The sequence below is a fragment of the Anarrhichthys ocellatus genome, unplaced genomic scaffold, assembly GCF_004355925.1.
Source record: "Anarrhichthys ocellatus isolate YVR2014 unplaced genomic scaffold, GSC_Weel_1.0 scaffold56, whole genome shotgun sequence".
NCBI lineage: Eukaryota > Metazoa > Chordata > Actinopteri > Perciformes > Anarhichadidae > Anarrhichthys > Anarrhichthys ocellatus.
Window position 1 is genome coordinate 1,851,391 of NW_022280086.1, and position 14,639 is coordinate 1,866,029.

Below are 14,639 nucleotides of genomic sequence, written 5' to 3' on the forward strand. Positions count from 1 at the left end.
TTTTTTCCATCCATTGCTTTTGTATTGTGCTGGAGTTTTGGTCTTGTTTGACTTGTTGTTTTGTTGAGATCTTGGCTGTTATATTACAGTTTAGTTTGTTCTGTTTCCACTGAAAACCAGCAGACTGTTGGCTGTAAAACCAACATGGCTGAGAACTCCTGACTTAATTTATCGTAAAACAAAAGCAATGTTTCTCTCTTCCAGGCTCAGTGACAACTCCAGCACTTCTCTCATCATTTCTCCTTCCACCCTTCTGTGCTCTACAGCTGAGACAGTGTGTCTGTCCTGACATGGGCAATGGTTATGACCACTACCGACTGAGGAGGTGAGTAAGTGATACTTAGTGTGTGTTGATGGGCCGTGGCAGGAAGATGAACAGGTTGGCCTGTGTTAGTCACCAGCCACTGTGAACTGTCATCCTGACTGAGTGACTAATGGGAACCCTACAGCTCTGTTTGCAGGCAATAGTTGGTGTGTGTGTGTGTGTGCGTGTGTGCCACACATAATCTCACAGAGCGGACATTTCAATCTATCATATTTGCTGATTCACTGAAGGAAGACGGGCCAGTGAGGTCTCTCCATTTGCTACTCAAATGATGGAGTCTTTCCTTAAGTCCGAGGTGACAACATCGGGAATGCTTCAGACAGACCAAACTGAACCTACCACGTTGTGAAAGTGAAAATGAAAGTTAACGCTGTGGATTGAAACAAATAAACTTCATGCAAGAAAGCTACTTGCTTAGCTTTAGAAAAGATACACATTTATGTAAGAAAAGAACGGTAAAATAAGTGTTAAACTATTGGATTCACCCTCCGTTTGCTCCCAACTGCCTCCTCATGTGGGCTTTGTCACTCTTTTTACTAAGTCACCTGACTGCCTCCTTTTGTTTACGTCGTAGTTACTACGGCCACTAGAGGTCAGCATCATCTTCTTGTGTTCTAATCTGTGATAAACCATGTGAATATATAATAAATCCCTTCTGAACATACTAGTAAGTGTAGCAGCCCCCTCCTAACACATATCTGTGAGGCTGATAGCATTACCTGTCCTTTGATAACTAATAAAGGAACTCAATTGTGCCGTCACCCCATTTCAATCAGTAAGGCAATAGAGCAGGGGTCGGCCATTATTATTCCCAAGGGGCCACATGAGAACCGGGGACTGTTGTGGAGGGCCGGACGAATAGACCTAACTCAATTCTGCTCTATATTATTCCACCTCTTCATAAAAAAGTAGTAAATTGTATAGTTTTGAGTGGTAAGAGTGAATATTATGATCAGTGCTGGAATATAACTATTAAGTACTGTACTTAAGTACAAATTCAAGGTATTTGACTTGAGTATTTATATTTTATTGAACTATATACTTCCACTTCACTACATTTCAGAGGGAAATATTGTCCTTTTTACTCCACTACATTTGTCTGGCAGCTTTAGTTACTAGTTACTTTGCACATTATAATTGTATAATCAAACCCTTCCTAACTACCCAAACTGAACAACAGAGTATAAAGGAGTTGAAATGAGCTCCACCTGAAACATCTGCAGCAGGAAGAATGATCCAGAAAATATACAAATGTAATATTCATATATAATAGTAAAACACTGACAAGGATCATGTTTCTGATACATTAGTACTTTTATTACTATTGTTGTAGTCCAATGACCTCATTTTCTGTTTTTCCGTTGGGTGGAGAACTCTAGTGTGTGTTGAACTTGAACGAGTGACTGAAGTCAGGTTGAATGTCTGAGGTGAGATGTGAAGGACAGCTGACAGGTGATGTCAGTGAGAGAGGATCTGGATCTGGATTAATTAAACTCCATCACGGAGAATGTTTGTTCACATATGGAGGTGGATCCAAAGAGAAGCAACATCTTCTGAGCATGTTGCTTTAGCAGCTTAGCTAGCAAAGCCTCAGATGTCCGTGCCGCTCTGCATCAGTCAACTTTTAGTATTTCTCTGTGTGTTTCGTCTCGTAATGGAGATTGAAATTGTAATCCTTAAACACTGTGATCTGTTCTCCACAAACTAAACTTTACCTTTGACTTCAGTAAATAAATACTTAGAAGTCCATGTTTTGTTAAAAGCTCTACACTCTGTGTCAATCTTTCTTTTTTTAACACAGGCTGGCATTATTTAAGGGGTTAACAGCTAACTCACATCTCCCGTAAGCTCAGTTCACCAACACATTGCTGTGACGCTGCTGCTCGCACATATTCACCAACGTACTAACGTACGTAAATTGAGAAAAATCCAAATAAAACCAAAGCAGCTGTATTCCGTGCACGATGTACACTTATTTACGTTTTATTCCTAATTTACCGTGACTTACACTTTGCTACTTTTTACCATCGCTGTTAAACTACCATCAAGAAAACGTAAGACTTCCTGCAGACGTTTCTCCTTATGCATGATACATGTTTGAGTTTGCATTCTCAGGGAGCAGGAAGTAGAAATAAAAGTCTGTCAGCAATCTAAGCCTGTTTCAGATAACAGCCTTGGTCACTATTACAGAATTTGCGGTGTTTCTCTTTTCTATCCATATTTTCCAATGCTGTGAACCTCTCTGGAATGGCTGAGCTCTTCTTCTATCTTATTTATCTTATCTGCTACCACATTTTTTTTTTCGACAAACAGAAGCACAGGGTCAGGGCTCTGGACCTCTTTGCTAATGAATATTAAATGTTCTGACTGCAGCATGGCAGTCAGTCCTTGTGGCAGGGGCATGGGGCTAATGGGTGGGCAGGGAGCTATCTAAGGACCTCCTCACACACACACACACACACACACTAACTATGTCTGTGCTTGTGTTTCTATTGTTCAAGATTTTCACAGCTTTGGCGCTGCAGAATAAGGCTAAAATATTGTCACACACCTTAAAAATACATCTAAACAACACATTCATTGAAAAGAATACACGTGTAATGACAGTCACCATAGGTGCTCTAGATGAAGCAGTGGTATTTTAAATCTATTCATTTAAACATTCACACAGTCTGCGGTTTCTTGCCAGCTGTCCTTTCTGTATTTGTCAGTTTAAACTGTTACTTTCAGCCGGAATTATGTGTGTGACTTCTTCGTACTTACGTAATATAATAGTCTTCTCTTTGTTTGTAAAATATGCCGCTCAGCTAACAGCAGACTGGTCCATGTTGTGACTGGTCAGATGCCCCTTTATGTGAAGGCCCTCACACACAGATTAATAACCCTGGTTGATTTAACAAGTTGATAACCAGCTTCTTAGAAGCGCTTAGCAGGTTGTTAGGGTTAGTTAAGCCAGATAACCTAACGATACCCTGGGTATGCTGAGCTCTCTTTGTAGGACCCTGGAGACAGGAGCAGGTTCATTTTTTTTCTTTTATTTGTTCTTTGTCTGTGTCAACTAGAACCCCTCGAAACCTTTTCTATAAGGACCAGCTTTAGAACCAACTTTTTGGTTATAATAAAACTTGGCAATTATATTTTGGTCTGAAATATCAAACCATATGCATAAAGTGACAAAAATGATGCTTCAGAGATGGGTTTGTTTATTGGTTGTGGTTCTAAAATTTGTCATAAAGGGAAACAAAATACTAAAAAATAAACTAATTGTTGCTGTAAAGCAATTCAACTGTGTGGCTATTTTGTCAAAGCGAGTTCAAAAGTTATTTTAATTTGTTTCTTAAATTTCTGTGAATGATCCTAAAACTAATCCGATCCATGTCATCTATGCAGTAATATTAAATTATTATATTTATAAAAAAATGCTACTAGTTTCCTACCAGTAATTCAGTGCACTAACAACATGAGTGAAGGATTTGGCACATTGAAAATGGAGTCTGAACATTTTCCCTCGTTCTATTAATTGAATCAAGAATTGATTCTGAATCAAATCATGGCACCAAGAATCAATATCAAATCAAATTGTGAGATTCCTACAGAAGATATTTTTCCACTTTTAAAGTCTCATCATGTTCTCCCTTTGTTGGTAGCTGCACCCGTAAAAACAGCTTGCTTTGACTCTTGGTCAGAGTGCAGTTGTGCGTTGCTCACAGAGCCTGTAGCTGTTCGGCGTCTCTTTCCTGGGGCCATGATCTGAAGTGCAGGCTAAGACCAGCTAGCTGCTCCCCAGTTGAAGGTGAAGCCATGTATGTATGGAGGGTTGGAGGCGTGCATGTGTGCAGCAACAGGGCAGAAACCAGGGAGATGGCAGTGTAGCATGCAATGTCATACCAGTAAATAATACTTACATAAATATCTGCACCATAAAATCCATCCTGGTAAACAACACTGCAGAGAATGCAAACACAAACAAACAGACAAACAAACACACAATAAAACAAAAACATCCAATATTAGTGCATGTTGACATGCAGTCACTGGACTATCTACCAACCAACCTCCATCTCCACAATCAATCCAAAAACAACCCAAAATAAAGACAAGAGGGGCAGAGGAGGAAAACAGCAGGCAGCCCTCTCTGCTCTCTAATGGCTGGGTAAGGAGGCTGGGAAGGTCCAAAAACACTCTCACAGGGTTTTACTAATATTATACAATACGTTCCAATCAGCAGAATCACATTTGTCCTCAGGTTTGTATCTAAACATGGATATAAAGATTTTTATAGCACGATCACAACTGCATGCAAGCCACTGGAGAGGAATAGCAAAACAAATAGTTCTACATATCAATTTATATTTCACCTTACATCTTTATAACTCATCTACAAAAGCATTTGGCTTTCATGTATTTGTTAACACTGTATTTAGTTCATTTAGTTAAGTTAGTTTAACTGCTTATCAAATGTAAATTTTGCATGTAGATTATATATTAAAGTACATCAAGAGTACAGACCTTTTTTAATGCAGAATACGCAAAGCTTGAACTAGTGTTATTGAGTCTGTTATTGAGTTTGGGACAATTGGGACAACAGTGTTTTTTGCTGACATCAGCAGCTCATCTGGGACCTGTAGACTGTTCTCATACACTGTTCAGAGCTTTACCTACAAAAGCCATGTAATCAATTTGTATGTAATCAAAATAATTGTGAGCCAGTCCAGGTGACGTAGCATGGAGGGCGACAGAGTTTGCAAAGTAAGGAGGTTGTGATGAATGGGTGGGTCTAAAAACACAAGACTTTGATCCAGGAGACCGCTGAATGCTAATAAACGTTAACATTGAATTATTTCTGACGGTAATTCTGTACTTAGGTAACACCACTTCTGAGTTATTTTAACCCAATTGTTGACTCATTTATTATTGGGGTTATGAGGGTTACTTTAAAAAAGTATTTCGATATAATTACTTGTTACCTATAATATAGAAATATATCATTAATCATAAAAGTAATGTAGTCTGTTTGCCTTTCGTTACTTTTGGATGAGCTCAATCGATGCTGCATGTATCACATATTTTCTATTCATTCGATTATGGATTATTATAGAACATAATCTCTTTGGCAAACAATTAACTATTTTTTAATTTGTCTAATTTATACACTTGATAGCAAACCACCTTTTTGAAGACACTTAAAAGCTTAAATTCACCAGAGGGGGTATTTACTGACGTATTTTATTTTGTAGAACAAAACTTTGACATTTCTTCAGCTTGTGTTAAAAACAGACCTTATTTCAGACATCGAACCAAAAGCACGTTAACAAATCCACAGATTTCGAGACAAGGGGTTGGAGTTTTTTCTGGGTTTTAGGACTCATTCCTTCAGCACCCTCCAACAAAAAACTTGCAAATAAGACAAAGGAAAAGAAATATGCTTCTTTATTATTTTGTATATAAAGCAGTCAACAGCACAGTGCAAGTTGACCTTGGAGCAGCAGCAGTACCAATATAAACTACTGTATATGATGTCTGTCATATTTTATGATGTCATCACTCTTTAAAAGAAAAAATATGATTTTGTGTTATTGTGGTTACATAAATATAATATATGGCGTCACTAGATTGCTGCTAGACTGCACTGTTAATAAAGCGGAAGGCCTTCCCCATTGAGATTTTTCACCACAGTGTAAATTGTGTTTTTGAAAGGCTAAAAGCTAACAAATATGGATTGAAGCAGAATATTTTGGAAATGATTACATCCATCTTATTTTCAATAGATGTTGACTTTTGGACTGAGACATTTACAGAGACGAGGAGCCGCATCGCTTACTGTGAGAAAGAGAAAGAGAAGATGGAAGTTGGACTTTGCATTCAATGTTTTTGAAAGTTATTAATAATAACAATTTCACCATCAACATTACAAATGTAGTTTGAACTATTTGGTACAGATGTACAAATTCCCCAGTTTGTCCTGTGTGTTTGTGCTGTACAAGACATTTCAGGCAGTTCTCTCATTTCTTATGAACTGTCTTTTCACACTGGGATGGCTGACAAAGTTATCCTATTCAGAATCCTCACTCCAACTCCACAAAATCTTTTGTTCGACCCTTCTTGTCATCTTGCCTTGAGGGCTGCTATACAAGATGCATCAGGATCTTAATCATTCACACAGTTACATCTCACACTCACACCAGAGTCATTTGGGATTTAGTATCTTGCCCAAGGACACTTTAAATTCACACTTCGACATTGAACCACCGATCTTCCGATTAGTGGATGACCCACTCTCCTGAGCGGATGACATCCCTATGACATCAACAGTGTAATTCTCTAAGACTTGCCCCACTCCACCAGACCCAGAAAAGATATTCGCTGTTATTTTGTTTAACAGACCGCTTGGTTACGCTCCATCACAGTTATGAACATCCCCACGGCCTCAAGTGTTGTTCTAGAGAAGCTGCAGCATTTATTCATGGACAAACTGAAACCTACTGTGGACATTTACTACCACTGAATAAGTTTACAGCTGATTCCCTCTCTGCTCCCAATGTCTGTCTGCTATGAGCGCATTCACGTCTGTCTGTCACTGGCTCGAGCACACATTCGCTACGCATGCACTATCGTTAGACACTGAGCTACGCTGCACTTATAGCGCTCCCAAAGTGGATCAACTGATCGACTGATCGATTGCAGCGTCCAAGACATTACCAGCAGATACACTGTCACAACTATTCATTTTGAAGAAGCAACGGCCATCACTCACTTCAACCAATGGTGCAATGTTATCACTCACTTTGACCAATGGTGTAACTTTATCCCTCACTTCGACTAATGGTGTAACGTTATCACTCAGTTCCACAAATGGTGTAGCTTTATCACTCACTTCCACCAATGGTGTAACTTTATCACTCACTTCCATCAATGGTGTAATGTCATCACTCACTTCCACTAATGATGTAACGTCATTGCTCACTTCCAGCAATGGTTTAACGTCATCACTCACTTCCACCAATGGTGTAATGTCATCACTCACTTCCACTAATGATGTAACGCCATCGCCCACTTCCACTAATGATGTAACGTCATCGCTCACTTCCAGCAATGGTTTAACGTCATCGCTCACTTCGACCAATGGTGCAACGTCATCACTCACTTCCACCAATGGTGTAACGATGTTACTCACTCAGTGACAGACTTTCGCGCTGGCCCCCACTTTGACGCAAAAAGAATAACAAGGTTTCTAAATATCACGAGAGTGCTTAAAGTGAAATCCAGGGCTGTATCTTTAGACCCCACCTTACCGCACCTTAACAAAGCAGGATTAGTCATCTTTCCACTGCATGGTACGGCTCTGCTCGTCTCAACTCACTGCAGATAGTAGACTCTCAACTGATCGCCATAGCGACGCCATGTTAAACTGCTGTGACATTGTTCGGTTGAGTAAATACGAGAGCATTGTAGCACTTAACAAACTCCATGACTATGACCTACTGGCCCTAGCAGAAATCAAGCCTAAGGTAGGACTAATACCAGGCATGCTAACTATGGCACTCCCAGGTTACGATCTGTTCACCAGCGATTTGACAGTACCTAACACAAGAGGCACATGCATCTATGTCAAGAGCAAAAATCAAGCTGAACAAGTCAACCCAGATATACCAGTGTACCATAGAGACAGTACCTGGATACCAGTGAAAGGGGTAGGGACCAACAAATTCCTGTTGGGCTGCATCTACAGAAGTGGTTCTCCAACAGTGGCTTTGCCCCTCGATGAAGCTTTGCACAAAGCGTTAGTGTGGGCCGCCAATAGCAGCTTCACACACAAGCTCATAACAGGTGACTTTAATCACCCGGCCATCATATGGACACCAGAACCCCCAGTCACACCGAACACAAGTCCCGACAGCCCACACCTGAAATTTGTGGAATGCATAAGAGACACCTACCTACTAACACATCACAGAATCAACCAGATTCAGAAATGGACACACCACCACACGAGACGACCTGATCTTTACGAATTAATTCGGAATGGTGGAGCAATTGTCCTCTTAGACCCACTGGGAGCCAGCGATCACATTGGAATCTCGCTTATATTCATCTTCGGCACCCATCTCCTATCCATTCTCAAAACTAGCTACAACTACAACAAAGCGAACTACGACGAAATGAGGAAGGAACTGAATCTGGACTGGAGTCGCATGCTATGAGGAAAATCGGCCCAGGAAACAGCAAACATCTTGGAGCAAGTACTAATGGAAACAGTTGCGAGTCATACCCCATCTGGAACAACTAACCTTAATATAACTAAGACAAAACCTCCATGGATGAACTACAATGCACTTCGAAAAGCCAGAAGGAAATACCATGCATGGATACGTTACTTAAGAAAGACGGTCAACACTACCAAGAATATATTCGAGCACGGAACGAGGCCACCCATGCCACTAGAAAGGCCAGAAAAGACTTTGAAACAAAACTTGCAAAATAAGCCCTCTCTAACAACAAAGCTTTTTGGAGCTACATCAACAGCAGGAGAGCCACCAGGCTCAATATTGCAGACCTCCACAATATGGACGGACAATTCATTAGCGACGACATGGGCAAGGCCGAAATCCTGAATAAGCAGTATGCAAATACATTCACATTCGAGGACGTGACCGCCATTCCTCAACCTGACCCGAAACTACTACATTCCAAGCTTAATCTTTCAATCACACAGGAATTGGTTCTGAAGAAGCTGCGCTCACTTCGAACTGACAAACCAGCAGGCCCATACCTGATCCATCCCCGGGTCCTGAACGAGCTGGCAGATACTATAGCTCTCCGACTAAGCATTATATTCAGTACTAGCCTATCAAGCGGCGAGGTACCACAACAATGGAAATCAACCACAGTGACATCAATCTACAAGAAGTGACACCAATCCTCATCTAGCCTTCAATAAAAAGATCAGGACGCTGCTGACAGCACTGCATTTTGAAAGAGTTCCATTTAACAAGAAGAGCTCCTCAGTGAAACAAGCTTCCCAATTCACCAGCCAATAGCTTGCTTTCACTCGTTTGTGCTATCTCTGATAATCAATAACTTCTCAAATGTCAAGGAGGCCCAGAGAGCAGGTTCACTAATTAAAATGTATTGTGTGGGACTGCAGCATAGCTTATATCAAGCGGCGAGGTACCTCACCAATGGAAATCAGCCACAGTGACACCAATCTACAAGAAGGGCGACAAATCCAACCCAGCCAACTATAGACCCGTCTCGCTGACATTGGTGTTATGCAAGGTTGTGGAGCGTATTATGTCAGAGGCAATAGTAGAACACCTGAAAAACAACAACCTCCAATGCGACCAGCAACACAGATTTACATCGGGGAAATCAACAGGGACTAATCTAGAGGCAATTGACATGTGGACGGAGGCACTAAGCCACAGTTTACCAGTAGATGTCATATTCCTGGACTATGCCAAGGCCTTTGACACAATCCCGCACGAACGCCTACTTGCACAGCTTTCCTCCTTCGGCATCCGAGATAATATTCTGCTATGGATCAGGAACTTTCTGACAAAGAGAAGACAGCAAGTTAACGGGAAACTCTCAAACTGGACTGAAGTAACTAGCGGTGTCCCACAGGGTTACGTCCTGGGCCCGCTACTGTTCACCCTCTTCGTCAGTGACATTCCCAGTCTCCTCTGCAACTTCATATCCATATTCACCGACGATATAAAAATCTACCAAGCCATATTGGACGCCCACCAAACTTAACACACAAGTCTTCAAACTGATCTAGATCTACTCCAGGCCTGGTCAGTTCTGATGCAAATGCGCTTCCACCTCGAGACATGCAAAGTCTTGCACCTCGGACACAACAACCCCATTCTGACCTACACAATGATCAGTGCAGACGGAGTTACACATACCCTCGAATCAACAGAAGCAGAGAAAGATCTTGGTGTAGTGATTGACCATGAACTGAGTTTCCAAAAACACAGCGCCAGGCCACGAGACTGGTGCAAGGCACTTCCGATAAATCCTACCCAGAGCGACTAGTACACCTAGGTCTACCTACACTGGAATACTGCCGACAACGAACAGACATAATCCAGTGCTTTAAAATTCTACAGAGCTATGACAGCGTGAAAGGCAACAGACCATGCTTCACTTGCGGAACTTCCATGCTACGGCCATCACTATCAACCACAACCCGAGGCCACAGTCAGAAACTACAAATACAACATCAAACTGGCATCAGGACTAATTTGTTCACAGCCAGAATCAGCATGGCATGGAATACCTTAAAGCAGGACACAGTCGACAGCCCTTCCTTAAATACATTTAAGTCGCGGCTAGCAGCAGATTGAAAGCAGCATCCTCACTTACACTATTACACCTTCTCCTACTAAACGCTGAATCCCCGACTCCCACGTATAGTCTAACAGATATTCAATCATGACTCATCTTGAAGAGGATCGATTTAAAAACTTGGCACCGGTCTCATTACCCTAATCGGGTACCTATTGACCACACTAAAGATTGGACTAAAGATTGGAACCCTGACTTAGGCGGTACCAAGAAGTTTCCAGGTACTATCCACAACCTTTGCTCATGGAAAAAGAAAATAAGCGTTCTAACGTGTAATGAAGTGAAGTGAACTGAACCGGTCTGCTAATATCATTGTGTGTTTCTCTATTATTGTCTCCTGATCTGCAGAGTCCCTTGTCTAATAATATGAAATCACTGGATGACCATTAGTGCTGAGATTAAACACCTCCCTCTATGTGCACTGTATGCAAGTTTGTGCGTGTGTGTGACAGAGAAAGCATTCCTCATCTAGCCTCCAATAAAAAGATCAGGACGCTGCTGTCAGCACTGCATTATGAAAGAGTTCCATTTAAGAAGAAGAGCTCCTCAGAGGAACAAACTTCCCAATTCACCAGCCAATAGCTTGCTTTCACTCGTTTGTGCTATCTCTTATAATCAATAACTTCTCAAATGTCAAGGAGGCCCAGAGAGCAGGTTCACTAATTAAAATGTATTGTATGGGACTGCAGCACAGCTTATAGATAGTATAGACTGTCATGTCAGGCTGCCTTAAAGACATGAAGGAACAGTTAATGAACACACACACACACAGCACACTGGGTTTCCTTGCTGTGTCACAGCTCTTCGCCACTCAAGACAGTTTTAATAAAAATACATCACGGTCCACATTAATAATTCATCATTCGCCTGCCACTGGGGCAATTAAGCGGTGCTGCAGCGTTAATGAAAGTACAATATGTAGCACAAATCTCTTTATCAAGACCCTGCTCGATTGTTCACCCAAACACCTATCGTCCTCATGTGATGGTTCCTCACAGTGACAGTGTTGTTGTGGGTGAAGGTATTATTTATCCCTCCAACAGAAAGCTTTTTTCAGAGGCACCTGCACATCTGCTTTAATCTACCTGTGTTGGAAGGAGGGTGTTTATTATTGGGTTATTTCCACTTCATAAACCAAAAAATAATTGACCATGTGTTCTCAGAGAGCAGCCTCTACTGGCTAGAGAAGCCTTTATTTGAAGCAGGACACATTAGAGACAGGCCTTTATTTCCAGTTAACCCCTGTTTTACGAGAAACGTTTATATTTTACAAAGAAGCTTCTCTCGTTTTAATTTGCTGTTGATTCTGTTTGATGTTAATACAAACTTAACACTTCCTCCATGTTGCCTTTAATTCAGTATAATCAGGCAACAACCTTAGCTTCTTAAAAGTAAAGCCAATGTGGAGGTGCCTTAAACATCAACTAAATATTTAAAAGTGCAGAAGAATAGGGGGATAAATATCCAACTGAATGTACTTCTTCAATTTGCATATTTAAAAAATAGAGTGGACAAAAAACTAAACTAAAATAAATACTGTAAAAAAGGTTTTTATTTACACTTGCCTGAGGTGGAAAAAATGGTATATTGATAAAACAAAAATGAGCGATGATATCCTTCCTCACATTATTACAGAAAACCAACAGAAATGTCATATTTTCATTATGTTCCATAAATGGAGGTTTGACTGGAGATCTTTTAAGTAACTCTTTCTGTTGCGCCCTCACTTTCAAAAATGGTTTAATAGCACCTGTTTATCTCCATGAACCGAATATTTAGAATAGTGCCTGAAAATTCACATTAAATCACATATATTTTAGCAATTTTCTGAAAATCAGCATTACAATTGAATTTGTAAATCTGTTCCCATCCTTAAATAGACTCTCAGCCAGCGTCCTTAGTGTCCATCTGCTTGCAGTCATAAAAAGCAAAATGAATAAAAGAAGAACCAACAGAATAAATCAAATCAGATCTGATGCCCACAATACACAGCTATGCTTGGCTTGTCTCCAGAACATTCAGCCATGGAGGATCAGCCAGAGCTGCTGCTGGGGCTGGAAGATGCTTATTGTACTTTGCTTTCTTTTTTTATTTATTTTTTTTGGGCAACTGGGTAAATCCCAAAAGTGGTCACAAAGTGGAAGATCTCCAACCATGAAAACAGCGTCTCAATGACACCACAGTACAAGGCCAAATTGACAATAATGTTCCATGAGTCCGTGCAGAGGCACATGTCTTGGAGCATGCCAGTTGGCTGATTTAGCATGCTGTGGAAGTGGGGGAGTGCGTTATCGCTGTGAGACGAGGCTGGACTGCACTGCTCTGCTGACTCTGAGCTCAGAGATTCAGGACTTGCCATTGGATAAAGGAAGAAGAGAAGGAGAGGCCAAAGAGGAAGAAATGACAACAGGACAATTGCAATAAAGATTGCTCACCCTCCGTAAGCTGGGATGTGTGGAAGCGGGGCAGCTGCCCTGAATGTGTTGTACACTGTCCGTCCTCGACCTCTTAGGTGGGCTCCTCTGTATGATGCTGCTGCACTGGCTGTTGGGTAGGGAAAACCTGGTACTGGAGACATAGAACAGAAAAATGATTCACATCTTACCTGATCCATAAAAAGAACACACAATTTCCTTGTAAGGCAGGTTGTTTTAGTCGGTGCATGGTGGAACATGAATAGCTGTACACCTGCGGCGTTGAATTTGAATCTGAATTATGGACAAAAAGTGTTTAGTTTAAAGAGAGTGGCAGTGGAGTGGAGCTATTGCAGTGGTATTGTTATTAACTTATCATTAATCTTAATTGAGGCCGACTGACTCAAAGCTTAATTTGAGAGCTGGGGTGAGTGAAGGTTGAGAAGGAGATCTAGGTGCCATATTCAACCCTAATTATACATCTCCTCAAAAGGGAGATCTAATAAAATGCTAATAGAAACAGTGAATCATTCATGGACCTTGTGAAAAATGGAAGGTTTGAGCCAAAGGATAAGAGTTTGTCAAAGAGAGACAAGGAGAGGTGTGAGGCTGGTAATTGTTCCTATTCATCTTCTGTCACCTTGATTCTAGGAGCGAGTGGCCTGGCTACTCTGAAAGTCACACTGGTGACTGTTCCAACGCTGCTCCACTCTGCTGTTCATATGGCCTGAATGAAAAGGAGTGGTATATGCCAATACAGAACAACTAGGACTCATAATAACTTAGGAATACTGAGCAATACTGCTGAACTCATTGACAATGTAAATAAATGACTAATCTGTCTGCTACTCCAGCAGCAGGGACAGCGCCATGGATCCATCAGTACTCAGCATGGTGAGGTGACTGATATTACAGAGCCATGGTCCGGCTCATTCTAACTGGCACACCCCTCAGTCAGAAAAAGGATCAATGAGTCAGGCAGACTAGACTAGACCCTTCTAAACGCCTACTGACTACAGCAATGCATCATGTTGTAAATAAATGCCAGAGCTGGGGGACAACTCCAAGTCATGTTTTCAGTCTGATTGTACAAGTTGCTTCCTGGCGCTCTACAGCAGCCCACTGCTCCTAATGCTTGGGATGGGTTAAATGCTTAGCTCGAATTTCACGTATGCACTTGTATGACCAAGTGTAAGTCAAGTCGCAAGGCTTCATTGGCAAATTGCAAGTCAATGTATGCTGGGTTTAAGCCATCTCCTATCAGTCCTCACACAACTACTTTCGTCTCTTTTCACATGCAGTAGTACACCATGAATGCCGTTGAGAGACTGAATGTGTGCACAATCATCAGCATATGGTTCATTGTATGCCTCCTCTGTGTCATGCTCGGACTTCACTTCACATCTGGATATCTGAGACCGTTAAAATGATCTCTTTCTCAGAAGAAAGGTATTGTGAGGTTAGTGATCTTCTAACTTTGAGACTAGAGACCACTGTTCACGTAATTCATAAATATCCCACAATGCAATGTGGTAGTGAGGACAACG

General features: G+C 41.2%; 1 protein-coding gene across 9 annotated transcripts in view; it reads right to left on the reverse strand.

The window, feature by feature from the left end:
• rbfox1 (RNA binding fox-1 homolog 1) overlaps positions 1–14,639 on the reverse strand; it is a 154,424-nt gene that overhangs the window by 27,095 nt on the left and 112,690 nt on the right. For 7 of the 9 annotated variants that reach the window (XM_031871160.1, XM_031871168.1, XM_031871167.1 and 4 more), the window contains 2 exons: positions 13,114–13,246; positions 4,231–4,270 (listed from right to left, as the gene is read on the reverse strand). In XM_031871160.1, coding sequence (XP_031727020.1) covers positions 4,231–4,270; positions 13,114–13,246 — 173 coding nt within the window. The remainder of the gene's footprint in view (positions 1–4,230; positions 4,271–13,113; positions 13,247–14,639) is intronic. The other 2 variants (XM_031871166.1, XM_031871165.1) reach the window with 1 other exon arrangement.